The sequence below is a fragment of the Carettochelys insculpta genome, chromosome 9 (assembly GCF_033958435.1).
Source record: "Carettochelys insculpta isolate YL-2023 chromosome 9, ASM3395843v1, whole genome shotgun sequence".
In the NCBI taxonomy this organism is placed as follows: Eukaryota; Metazoa; Chordata; order Testudines; family Carettochelyidae; genus Carettochelys; species Carettochelys insculpta.
In genome coordinates, this window is record NC_134145.1 from 21,105,888 (window position 1) to 21,119,832 (window position 13,945).

The following is a 13,945-nucleotide window of genomic DNA, read 5'->3' on the forward strand; positions in this document are numbered from 1 at the left end:
ATTAAATTTAAATAGTTTTGAAAAACACAAATGACCTGAATTATGGCCATTGTAGATTTGAAAGGTCACTGTCAAGAACATTTTAGGTAATTAGAGGTGTTTCTCTACTGCTTACACTAATTGAAGTTTTCTCTCTCCCTTTGATTACATTACATATTGATTAGCTTTCATTTTAGTTTAACTGACTATTATAATTAAACGGCTTTTTAAAAAAAAAGTTTCTGTAATGTCCTGTCTACTATGATGGTCTTTTGTTGCTCACTAGATAGTTGAGATGGGGCTTGTTCCCAGACAAATATTTTGAATTTGCTGCTGTTTGGATTTAATTTTCACCAGCTTTTCACTGGCCATGTGGCAGCTGTTGCAGGGTGACAGTAGAGTTGGCAACTTGGTCAGTCAGCATTATCAGGATGACAAATTGTTATTAAGCAGCTGGGCCTTGGGGTGCAAAGGAATGCAAGGTTAGAGCTTTTTTTGTGTTCACACACGTTTCCTGATTTTAAAATGGTGGCTGTGCACATTGCCTGTATTATTTGTTTTCCACAAACATGAAAGATTACACTTCTTAGCACAAAACACTCTTAGAAAGTTCACTGCAAACCTGCAGTTAAAAGATTACATAGAAAACAAATGTTCCCTGTGTAAAAGTCTTCATTCGGGAAGCACTGGTGCACTTATTCATGCAAGAGGCAGATACAATAGCATTTGTCTCATCTGATCATAACTGATCCACCCAGCTCTAATTTTAAATAGTTAAGCCCCATTTGAAGTTATTTGCTGAATGTCTTCAACTAGAGGAAGTTGAAGAAATTGAAATCTCCTTAGTGCTCTTAAAGAATGCCTAAATTCATATCATTATTCAGTTACTTGTGTCACCCTGGGGGGTGCAAGAATGCAGTCTACTTTCCGTAGCATTTTTAACAACAGTATAACAGCTGTACATTTGCAGAGGCCAGTATTCAGATTGTCCACATCAGCAGCTTCCCCTTCTCTAGTGACACAAAAGAGTTGCTTATAGCCATTCTTTACATGCAGAAATTCACTCAGTGTGACCACACTAATACTCTGTGGTAATTTCATTGTAATTTATTTGTACATAGTGCAGCTGTTTCCCTTGACACCCTGCTTTTGGCTCAAAAACTATATAAATGAATACATTAGTTTTGAATCATAGTGTAACATTGCCTACTACAGGAGATGCAGTCAACCAGCCCTCCCTTAAGCAAAACTAAAAATCCTGAAGCGTGTTAACAAAATTAAATGATTTATTTATGTAGCACCATGCTGGAATGGGCTTTATTTTAACTAGGAGAAGTGCAAGGACAAGGGTTCTGCTTTAGGGAACCTACAAATTATACCAGGGCTGGGCAAAATATGGCCTACAAAGTCGAGCTGGCCTGCCAAGCCACTGGATCTAGCCTGTGGCTACATAGGGAGCCTCAGACTATGTCTGCACTCCACCAACTCAGGGTTGATTTTTTTCCAGGGTTCGATTTCATGCGTCTAGTACACATACACAGAATCAACCACGCGGAGTCACAGTTGACCCCCGTTTGCTTAGTGAGACGCAAGGGAGGCTGATGGGTGAGGTTCTCCCATTAACCTTCCCCAGTATGGCCATCCAAGTTAGCCAAATGCAGATACATTGATTTTTAGCTATGCAGTTGCTGTAGGTACAATCGCATACCTATAGTCGACTTACTTTGCCCAGAATGGAACTAGCCGCCAGCTCAGGTAAGCTGGCTTCATGGGCCTGTTTGTGTTTGAACCACTGCAAGCCTGGGGGGAAAGAAGTGGAGTGGTTTTTCCATGTTCCCAACACTCCCAGTACAATTTTGCAGCTCACATGGGCCAGTTTCTGACCACTGGGAACTGCCTGTTGGAAGAACAGGCAGCTCACTGTACCCCCCCCTCCCCCACGCACACTTCTTGGGTTTGTAGCTGTTCACAAACACACTGGGCCCCACGGCTGACTACTCCGAGCAGCCTGCCCAGGCATGTAAAGTAGGACTCTGGTGGCTGGGAGTCCCCCAGATAAGCGGCTCCCAATTAAAGCCTGCCTCTGGTACCCCAGCTTCTGCCCCACTATACCCATATTCCCCCCCTCGATCCTGCACCGCATTCCTATGCCCCAGGTCACACTCTCAATCCCTGCACCGCCCCCCCCCCTACACTTTCAGTACCCCGGCCCAGGTCACAACCCGCTCCGTCACCCAAACACCCTGTGAGAGAACACACCCCCCCTCCTGCTCCCCACCCCTTACCCCAACCTCCTCCATTAATATCATGGAAGTATGTGGTCCTTGACCACTTACCAAATTCATGGAGTGCCCCCATCAAAAATTATTGTGCACCCTGAACCACACAGACACAATTAAAGATGTAACATAACAGCCATGTGATCTTTAGTGTTATGTTTGTGCCACATTTTGTGCTGATGGATATTTGAGGACCTTTTTATTACATAGACTTACAAACTACACTGGCATACTCAGTGTAAGTGTTTGTTTTTATTCACCCTACCTCTTCTCCCACTTTTATTCTCTATACAGTCAGCTGCATTTGGGGACTTAACAACTTCATTAATTAAGGGGGAAATTCGTATTGGGAATAAAATCAGACATTCCAGTTGAACCTCTGTTCCCTTTAACGTCTGATGCTGCAGCTCTTAGCCAAACTTCTGACGAAGCCCACAGCGTGGTGCCTGGAAAGTCAACAGTTCAGGCTTTTCATTCACACTGTAGTTGAGTTTCTAGATCTGTCTTCCCCACCCCACCCTCCTAGTTGTTAAGTATGAGTCTTGTTTATTTGCTATATTTTTATGCAAGTTGGCAGAGGGGCTGCTCGTATATTGAGCAATGAAGCAATTTGACTCTTCACTATGGCTAATTAGGGCATTGTGTTCTGGTTTTGTCTTTCTGGAGAGATTTTATGAATTTACATAAGCAATAATCTATAAGATGTGCAGGTAGGAACTCTCCTATTACACACATTCCTTGTTAAGCTTGAGCTGCTAGAGCAGATCAATAGCATATACAGGACATGGCATCCTGGAGCACATTCCACAAAAATGAGGTTATTTTCTTGTTTAGTCAGTGAGTTCTGAGGCAGGCAGCTATCATCTAAAAAAAAATACATTTGCTTCTTGACTCTAGAATAGTAGGTAGTACCAGCTACCCCCCTAGGCTTTCATATTAAATACACAACAGCTGAGATCCAGGAATATTTTAGCTACTGACGAGAATGTTTGACTATGACTGAAACATGTTTAGAAAGACCACCTGAAACTCCAAATTGCTTTTAGAACTTTAGCCTTTTCAATTCTGAGCTTTGTGGGGGGTGTTCAGCTGTGTGTGTTCCCACGGTAACAGTTCTGCTAGCAGGAAAACAGTAACAAACTTTTTAGCTTCCTGCACAACAAAGCTCATCTAGTGCTCCTTAAGTAAATGCTAGATTAAAAGAGCAGGGCAGGGCACCATTCCCTTGTTCTGGTATTACTGCAGTTGCTAAGGAACACAAAATGGTACTACAACAGCTCACATGGCACATTACTATACAGAAACTAGAACTTATCCTTTCCATTCCCAAACAAACCATGATGCTAAGAATAGGATCACAGTAACTTAAAGCCACACAATAAATCAGTATAGAAATCTATCTCCAATATGGCCCTATTAGTGAATGCAGTGTGTAGCTCTCAAATTGCCAATACTTGCATACTTATATAAGACTGCTTCAAGATTTAAGAAAGGATACAACCCACTTGTGTATTTCCAGTTTTATACAGAACCCCCTTTCCAGCTGAAATTGAATACCAGCCAAATACCCTCTGGCCACAGGTCATTATCAGAAGCGGAGAAGTATCTAAAGCGGCAAGACAGGAGGCTCAATCCATTTCCTAAAGGAGTCTCTTGTCTCAGTAATGATTTTTTTTTATGATTGACTTGAACAGTGTATTACAATAGGTTTAGTCACTTGTAATTTAGAAAGATTGAACCAAGTGTATTTTCATGCCCTGAAATGTATTTTTAATAGGCCAGATTTGTAAAAATATGCCTTTACCATTATTCATCACAAGCCCACTTTTATGCAGTTATGTTCTGTTATATTGAGAGAGAGACTACTCAAACTATAACTAAGGCTGCTTCTTGCCATGTCTCAACTCTGTTTACACAAAGGGACAGTTTTAAGGAAGTTCACTATTGAATACCCAGCAGTGGTTGCCAGAGCTGTCTATTACATATCCCAGGGTGAAAGAGCATAGGTAGGTGTTACTAAGTTTTCTGAAAATGAAGAAACATGCACAATATTGCTGTAGGTCATTCTTACAGCTGCACACACAGACCACAAGCACTTCCCAGAGCATCACTAATCCTTAACAGTTCAAAAAGCATTTAATTATTAAAATGATTAAATGTAATCTGCTTACCACTGATATTACTAGGTGCTGCTCAAATTGCAACCTGCTCCTGTTTGTAGTGCTAATTATTCTGTTATTTAGCTTTTATGCACTAGTAAAGGACAAGTAATGATTGAGTTCATTTCCACAAACCTGATTCTGTGATAAGATACATAGCTCAACTCCCAGGGCAGTCAATGGGAGTTTAGGGTCATATATCCTTAATGAGGACTTATAGTTTTGCAATCTGTCCCTAATATCTTCAAAACTAAAAAAGGGTACTGTCAGCTTTCTATAAAGTTAGCTTGTGAGTGCACCGGCTTCAGCCTCCATTCAACTCTCACTCAGAAATTACCAGGCTAGGCCCATTGCAACTAAAGTAAAACATTAATATAACCACCACCAGGTTGCTAACATTCATAAAAGGGCACAGTTACAAACAGCACGGTTGGGCTTTGAAATTGCCATGCAAAAGAAAGATGTACTTACTAGCTTTTCATTTTCTGTGTCTGGCATTCTTATGTTAAAATTCCAAGTGTATGTGTTACAATAAAAGAGTCATCCAGTCAATTTTAAGATTTCAAGTCAGTCAGAATTCTGATTTTTGCTTTTTAATTAATCAGATTTGTTTATTTCAATGTACTGTAACTGTGAGCTAAATATAAAAGCAATGATGCAACTTTCAGGCCAGTAGTTTGGATTGGATATAAACTGAGTCCGTCTTATGACTCCAGTTTTGCTATGCTTAAGAAATGATGTTACAAACGTGTGCAGCACACCAACACCCAGAGGCCAGGTAATGTAACCAGAGCTCCACTTCCTCAGAATGGCCATTTGAATTTGGATCAGTTCTCAGTGAAATTCCACCTGTACAAAAGTATCAAATGCCTTCTGACTTTGAAATTGTTCCTTGTTACTTTAGAAATTCTCTAGCAACCTTATGAGCATCAATAGCCTCAGACAATTCAAGCAGATGTAGTCTGTATATAAATGCAATCCATTTCATTGCATATAGTATTTACTTGTCCCCATGTAAAGCATTTAATGATGAACCACAAACAAGCCACAACAGCGCAGCACAAGAGGCTTGATATTTATAAATTGGGGCCTTTTAGGCCTCTTTGCTAGCCTAAGTGGCATTACTCTGAAATCATGGTCAAAACAAAGACTTGTGTTTTCTACTTGTGAGTACTGTATCCAGTTCAAAACCAACAGCTTACTTTATTAAAAGTTTTACCATTTTATAAGACATGTTTAATTATGATGGAGATGGCTGTATTGTAATTAATATTTTGAGATAATTGTGATATTGAGCTTAAAATTATATACAAAGTCATTTTTGTATGTGTTAAAAAGATTGCTATATAACAAATGACTAACTGTACTTTTCAGTTTAATTACAGTATTGATGTAAATAAAGCTGAATGAAGAAATATTTACTACTTTATTAACATAGATTGTGAATGTATTTAATGTTTTTTGCAGTATAAGGACTTATTGAACTTGAAAGCTGCTTCATTTTATGTGCAAAAAGGTACTTTAAAACTATATTTTAAATCTATTGATTCAGTGAAATCAATTATCTTGTTAGTTAATTTGCACATGCAAGTTGTATCCTTCCAGTTTTCTTTTATGTATTGACACTAATCGGTAAGGTGCATATTGTGTTTAGAATGCATTTTGGAGATGCTTTCTGTACATAAAAAAATACAGGGACTAAAACAATGCTGTGCAGTGTATAGCAGAGCCATTTTTCGGCTTTGGTGTACCAACTTTTTCAGTATTTAAAAAGTGTTTTGAATAACATTAAAAAAGTCTCTATTGTACAAATAATAAAAATGTCACCTTATTGTAACTAATTTTGTCATCTTTTAATATAAGAAGGGATATCAATTATCCAAAGATAATTAATTGTGTTGCTGAGTCTTCTGGTTTCTGGAAAGAGGAGTTGGTCTCTTACTGGTTCCTTTTAAACTGCTATTTAATATGTTGTGTGCTTTAACAAGGAAAAGTAGTGAAGATAAAAATGCAGTTATCAGCTTCCTAACTACTTATCCTCTCAGGCTACATATTTAGTAAATAATGGTTGAGACTCTGCCATTATTTTTAATCACCATAGTTAGTTTAAAAAGTTCAGAGTAAAGAAAAACCAAACTCATGCCAGACTTGTCTTTACACTCCCCTCCCATTCAAAATGTATTTAAGTATTCTTCTGGTGAGGCATTTACAGTAGAACCTTGAATTTATGAGCTGCCCATTACCATACACCTCAGCTGGAACTGGAGGCATCCAATTTGGCAGCAGCAAATGAATGCAGTACATTTATTAAAAAATAAATGCAGTACAATATTGTGTTAAAATGTAAACTATTACAAAAATTAAGGAAACCTTCTTGTTTCATTTACGTTAAGATGGTTAACAATAGTGTTCTTCTTTCATAAAGTTTCAAAGCAATATTAAAATCAATAGTTGTAAACTTTTGAATAAAACCACAACATTTTGCTCAGCATTACAAACTTTTCAGTTATGCACAACTGCCATTCCCAAAGTGTTTGAGACTCTGAGGTTCTGCTGTAAAATTATTGCAACTGTCTAAAGAAAAGCTACACCATATGCAGGTTGAGAGTTCCTGATGTAGGTACTGTAGTTTAGTCTGACCTCCAGAACAAACTGAAGTCTCTTGAAAACATGGCCTTAGAAAACAGGCAGCTATCAGTGTTCAACACTGTTTGGAAGTGAAGTGTTCAAAACAAAACAAAACAAAAACCCAACAATCAATGCAAACTACCATGGGACTGACTGATTTAGGCTACAGTTTGTTGCATGTTAAAGACTAGTAAAGAGCATTCTCAATACATTTACATTGAAATTCACATCTGACAGATTTATCATTAATGCTGATACTTCATGCATATTACGTTGTCATTTCTATGTAATATAGCAAGCATATATAAATGTTCGTGTGCTAGAGATCTTGACTGTGGTACATTAAACAGATAAAAAGTAGAATTCAATCAATTTTTACTGTAAATACATTCTTCATATCTTTTATAGCACAATTCAATACTCTGTCCTTACCTTTATTATAGCATTGCTGTATAAAGCAAGTTTTCAGGCATTGAACAGTAGGCAGACAATGTGTAGCACTTACTGATTTGATTAAGAAGTGACCTGCTGTAAAGCATTTGCTCCCACAGCTATCTACAATACAAACCTAAGAAAATCAGAAAGTTTACTTTTTTCATTTTATGAAAATTTTTATTGGTATTAAAAATTAGTACACAATTCTTTTTAAAAAAGTGAATTGTAGAAAAAAATTCTTTGTTAATGGTATCGTCCAATGAAATCACTGCATTACAAATAAATAGCATTGTGGTATTTTCAATTGAAATGTTGATCTAGCCAACTCTGGAATAATAGCAGAGATTTTATAGATGAGCTCCCCTCCTCCACCCCCAACATGGCGAGTAAAAACAACATTATAAAAATGCTTTACAGCATCGGCCAGCTTAATCAATACTTTACAAACAGGACGTCAGTTTGAATAGTGTACAGCCTTTGGGTTTCTGATTTAAAAAAAAAAAAAAAATCTTGTTTGTATTTTGATCCATTAGCCTAACAAAAGAGTAAGTGTATTCTCATCAAGTGGGAATTCGACTTCTTAGGTATTCTAGTACAGCAGCTGTTCCTTTTGCCAGAATGGCTGCTCGAGGAGTGCGGAATGGATTTCCTTCTAACAGAAGAGTCCTGGGGAAGTATAAAATAAAAAGAATGTTAGTTTTTCTGCTTGCACCAGCACATTGATACAACTTGCACACTTAGGGCTCATCAGAAAAAAAATGCCTGCTTACAGATCAAATATATTATAAATTTCTGCTACTCAAACTCAGATTGGTGTAATTCTAGTTCTAATAGTATGCCAGCAAATACGTTGTGATGGATAGTTTGTGCGTGTACAGTATCCATGCAGCATTGTACAACTTTACATTTAGAGAAACGCACTTTCAATAAACGCCCCCCTGGCCACTAGGCTAAGTGGGGAAAAATCAGTGGGAATAACTGGTTGTAGCACTGGGTGATGGTAAATGATGACAGTGCATTTTCCCAACTCAGTTGTTATGAACATGCTCAAAGGTAAGCAAAAGTCACTGGTCTGTAGTGGAAAAAGCAATGCCAGGGTTCAAAAACTGGCCTTTTTAAACTATGCTCAACTGAAGCTTGGTATACAAGTTGTTTCCCTGCTTGAGAGTTCCATTTCACTCATATTGAGAAAAGTTAGTAGTAGGCTGAAGAGCAATCACTGAAAAGGTTATCTGTCCTGGTATGACTTCAAAACTTTAATTTTAAAAATTAATTTTTACTGAATGAATTGCAAGGAACACAGGACTTGCCAGTAATTAGTATCTTGTCTTTGTCAACACCAGCTTGTCAACAAAGTAGCATTTTCTGGCAAAAACTATTTTGTACAAAAATTACTGACAAGCTGTGGTTTACGCACACCTTCCACTTTCATCAACCCTCCACTCCCAAACTTGTAGTGTGGGGAGGGGCAGGGTGTGGAACAAAAACTAATAGTTACTCTCCATGTACGTTGTAATAATTTTTTCCCCCTCATCTCTCCTCAAAACCAGAACACTCCCAAACCTCTCATTCTCTCCTCATGAGGCAGTCTTGTGACGTCTCTAAATATGTGTAATCCCCCGCTCTTGGAGTGACTTATCTTTTGCATAAACATTGAGATGAAGCAAGCAGGACTGAACAGAGTATGCCAGCTGAGGACCTAAAATTAATTTATAAAGTGCACCAAATATAAATTTTTCAGTATTAGTTCTATTGCATTACTTATACATCCTAACATTTTACTTTTTTCTCTCTATTTAAACACTGCTGAAGCCCACTGAGTGGAGATATTCATGGCGCTTACACAACTACATCTGGATCTTTCTCTGAATATTTGGTAATTTAGAACTTACAAAAGTAGTTGAGTTCAAATTATTCCTTCCAATGTGGAATATTACAAAGACATCAACATTGCATTCATCTGCCTTTACACTGCCCATTCACCTATCTTTGTTATAAAATTCCTCAGGGGCTCTCTCAGTTGTCTATCATAAATAACGTCGATTGCAAACAATGCCACTTTACTAACCCTGCCCCCTTCCTTATGATATATTAAATGCCAGTCTTAATGGAGAGTCTTAGAGCATCCCACTGTTAGTCTTCTAATAAATTACCTTTGACAAACAGCCAAAGGACAAATATCAGTAAGTGGGGCACAATACATGTAACCTGAGTACAAATCCTTGGTTACGAACAATCCTTAAAGTAAGTAAAACTAAGGCAAGTTAAGAGCAAACTAGCAGCTTAATTCTGAATTTTCCTAAACTTGTGGGTTTATTAAAGTTTGACTGCCAAGTTTGATGCACAAGGCCAAACTCCACATTCCAGTAACGCTATGTAACATGAGTTAGCCTCAAACATAATTTTCATTTTACTCTGTTTCAGTTTAATAATGGAGATAAATAAAATCAGGAACCAACGCTTTCCTCTATTCTTAATTAGTCTTGGAAACTACATAAAAGACTGCAGCTACTTCATAGCTGAGGCCTAAAGGTTGGGCATTTTATGAATTTTGAGCAAACACAAAAAGTTCATTGTTACTTTATCATTTTTTTATATCTACAAAAAGCCTACAAAAGTTATACAAAAGCATCTTGGTTTTGATAATACAATTTACTGTGTAGTATTAAGAAAAAAAAGTCACCTAAGATTTACACAGTTTCCAAGTTCCGGTGGCACTTGAAGGAGGTCATTATTCTGAAGGTCTAAGGTGCAAAGCTTGTCCATCTCCCTTATTTGCAGAGGGTCTATGGATCCAACCTGATTGTTACTGAGCAGGATAGTTTCAAGTGTTGGGATGCGATAAAGAACATTTGGAAATATTTTAAACCTACCAAAAATGAGAACAAATTCACTTAAGAAATCAAACCAGTGAGACAGACATACAAAAAGGGTAATAAAACAGCTAATAGGGAAAAAGTGAGAGAATAACTGAGTTGGATTAATAATAATCACTTACTAGCAGTGTATTTTAAGCATACACTTTTGGGAGGATGGCAGTAATATTGATTGGCTTACTTCACAAACGGAAAAGCAGAATGTAATTTGTACATCTGCTCAGTGCTTATGTGCCAGAGAACGAAAGGCCAGCAGCACTCATTTTGTACAACTGTGAGCAGCAATGAAATCAGCTAGACATATTCCTCCAATAGTCTGAGCTAACAGTTCCTGTAAATACATTCCCAAGTTTAATGCTGCTTGTTTTTTTACACCCATTAAAAACTGTCATCCCTGAGATACTAACCACCACCCCAAATCCCACCACATGTAGGACTATGTTTTATATTAAAAATAAGAGTCCTGCATTTAGACATGTTAACAGTTCATGACAGAAAGAAATTAAGTAGAAGCTTCATTACTTGTAATCATCCAACAATTTATCTACCCACTTCTCTCTCAAGGTGACAGCTAACTAATACAGCTCTCAAACACTAGTAATGGATGTGGTGCACCACACCATTTAAAAATGTTTCAGAAATACTTATTTACAAACTATTTATAGATTCTGCTAAATATTAATAGTTTACGTCTAGCATAATGCAGAGCACCCCTGATGTGGCAAAAAACTAGATCACCCCACCGTTTTCACAGCTTGTTTTCATTAAATAAAGAGAAGAAAAATTTGGTTCTAAAAAGAGTGTTTTCCATTTAAATATTAATATAGGAAGAACTTTCAATACTGCTTAAAAACAAAACATATCTTCACTTAGACATTTTAAAAAAACAACAATTAAAACAATGCTTTGTTAAACAATGTGCCTTGATTGCCTTAGCAAAAGGAAAATTATTTCTACTCCACAATTCATTTTTGTCTTCCTGGAAAACACTGAGATGTTACAGATCTAATCAGAGTTAAGGGTTTGAGTGGGAAGGGGGCGTGAGTAGGACTCTCTCTTCCAACTCAGTTATATTTTGCTCCTCAAAAACAGTGTTTTCCAAGAGTTACTGCAGCAAGACACAAGACAGCTGCAGCAAGACACAAGACAACTGCAGCAAGCCAGAAACCAGGGGAGTGTTTTGGAAGGATGGAGTCCACCTATTTTTTAAAATTCTTTAAGCAAACTGTCTCAGAAACCAAGGGTGCATATTGCTCCCAAGGGTGTATAGAAAGACTAATTCGCTGCAGCAGTAATTTCTTTGTAAAATAAGCACCATACAGTGCATGCAGAACAGTTTGTCTATAAATTCCCATTGCACACCCTTGTAAACTGTTTTCAAAGTTTGACCTCACCTTGCATCAGCATAGGCAAAGAAAGCTAGCATCTCTTTGAATCACAGCCTAGTCCTGGTTAGTCCCTTATATGCTGTTCATATAGGGCCTGAGATAGCAAGAAGCTGGCTCTGATATGGTACTGGTAGGTAGTCCGTTGTGTCCGACGATGACATCTTGAGCTTGCACAGGCTCGTCGGTTGTGGACTTGCATGTGGCTGAGGAGTCCAAGCTTTGAACAGCATGGGCGTTCATAGCAGGGACAAGGGAATTGTCCTGGCTCTGTTGGTGAGGCTGCTGCTGTTACTTTCTTCCTCTCACGAGCATTAATGAGGCGTACATGTCACTGCTCTTCAAAGTTGTCATAGGTGTGTTGTACAAGAGCACACCAGCCAGTTCGGTCTTCTGCATGCTGCTCTAGCTGATCTGGTTTTACACCAGCATGAGTGAGCAATGTTGACCTTCATGCAGTCTTTGTACCTCTTGCAAGGCCTACCTTGATTCCTTTTGCCCTGGGAGAGTTCACCGTAGAGGAGTTGCTTAGGGATTCTTGACTCTTCCATTCATATGACATGCCCTGTCCAGTGAAGCTGGGCTCTCAGAATCATGGCTTCGATGCTTGTGGTTCCTGCTCTATCCAGGACTTCCAGGTTTGTAACTGTCCTGCCATCGAACGTGCAGTATTGACCTCAGGCTGTGTGTGTAGAAGCGCTCCAGCAGTTTTATATGTTTTCTGTACAAGGTCCAGATTTCTCCCTTATACACTGTTCATATAGGGCCTGAGATAGCAAGAAGCTGGTTCTAGTATACATTCAAGCAAATTGACATATGGTTTCAATTAAAAGACTTGGAACCGGCTCTATTTAAAATGGGCTGAAAACTACCTGAAACTAACCAGCAAAGAGCAGCACCATTTGTGAAAGGGAAAAAAAGAAACAAAATCTTTATTTTCAAACATTGTTTCCTGCCAAATAGTCAACAAACTGAGTGACTGTTTGTGTTTACATTTTGGTAAGAAGCTGCTTGCCCTGAAAAGCTCTGCTTGACCCAAGTCAAGACACAGTAGTTTCTTCCCAAATCCATGAGCCACCACTAACTAAAACTAAAACTGGGAGATGCAAGATCATTATAAATCAAGAAATGAAAGGTGGATAGCCCAGGTCTGGAAACCTCTTGTCACTGGTACAATACGAACCATGAAGTTCTGGCTACTGATTTTAGTAGGGCCAGGATTGTACATGTAATATCTATCACAGAAACATGATGAGGCCAGTGACCAACTGAAAACCCTTAAAAATGCACCAGAGACACCCTTTTAAAAAAAAGTACAACCACAGAGTATTTTTCCTATCAGGTGCCTCTCCCAGAATTGACAGAATATTCCTGTTACTTAGCAGCAGATGGAAGCAAAAACCACTTGTATCTGCCTCAGTAAGACATGCAATGCAAACCAGGTTTTTTTTAGTTAACATATCTGCACAATGCTTTGAACATTTAAAGTGTTTACTGAGTGTGGGAGAGAAGGAAAAAGATGTCTCTCATTAGAAAAAGTAATGAAATGAGAGAACATTGCAAATTATTTTCCATTGGTTTTCATTGACGACTTGGAAATAAAACTACTTTTCTAGCAAATTCAGAACCCTAGTATGAACAGGCTTATTAGTATGGAGGAGAGGGAAGCGTTGCCATTTTTATCCTCCCATGCACACTGTTTCAAACACACAAACAGGAGTACCACATGATGTCTTTGCCTAATTCTGGTTATATGTTAATTGATCCAGTAGGCCTATCTGTAGGCGAACTTACCTATTAAAGCAAAGATTTATTATTTGCAGTCTTGTCAGTGCTCCCATTTCCTCAGGTAAAGACATCAGAAAGTTATTTCTAAATTATGAACAAAGAAAAGCAAATTTAAGGTTTTCATTAAGGTTTTCCTGAAAGCAAATCTTCTAGTCTGTCAACTGCCTCATGGGTATGCCAAGACCACAGGCAATGCAGACAGGCATTGAAATCACTGTTTTCTTTAGTAGTCAGTAGAGAACAGATTTTATCATAAAGACATACCCAAACATTTTGTAATGTAGCATAACCTCCATACATATTTGACAATAACTTCCAGTATGTATGAAGTAGGACTTAATTCAATCAAATCTTTAATCAGTCACTGCTCCAATTCCAATACAGATTGCACCTCCCTTATCCAACATGGTTGGGAC

General features: G+C 38.1%; 1 protein-coding gene across 3 annotated transcripts in view; it reads right to left on the reverse strand.

Moving 5' to 3' along the window:
* Positions 1-3,724: 3,724 nt before the first annotated feature.
* Positions 3,725-13,945, reverse strand: part of LRRC40 (leucine rich repeat containing 40) — a 40,660-nt gene continuing 30,439 nt past the window's right edge. For 2 of the 3 annotated variants that reach the window (XM_075003199.1, XM_075003200.1), the window contains exons 13-15: positions 13,536-13,613; positions 10,164-10,349; positions 3,725-8,146 (exon numbers count right to left, since the gene is read on the reverse strand). In XM_075003199.1, the coding sequence (XP_074859300.1) occupies positions 8,041-8,146; positions 10,164-10,349; positions 13,536-13,613 (370 nt within the window). In that variant the 3' untranslated portion in view covers positions 3,725-8,040. The remainder of the gene's footprint in view (positions 8,147-10,163; positions 10,350-13,535; positions 13,614-13,945) is intronic. The other variant, XM_075003201.1, reaches the window with a different exon arrangement.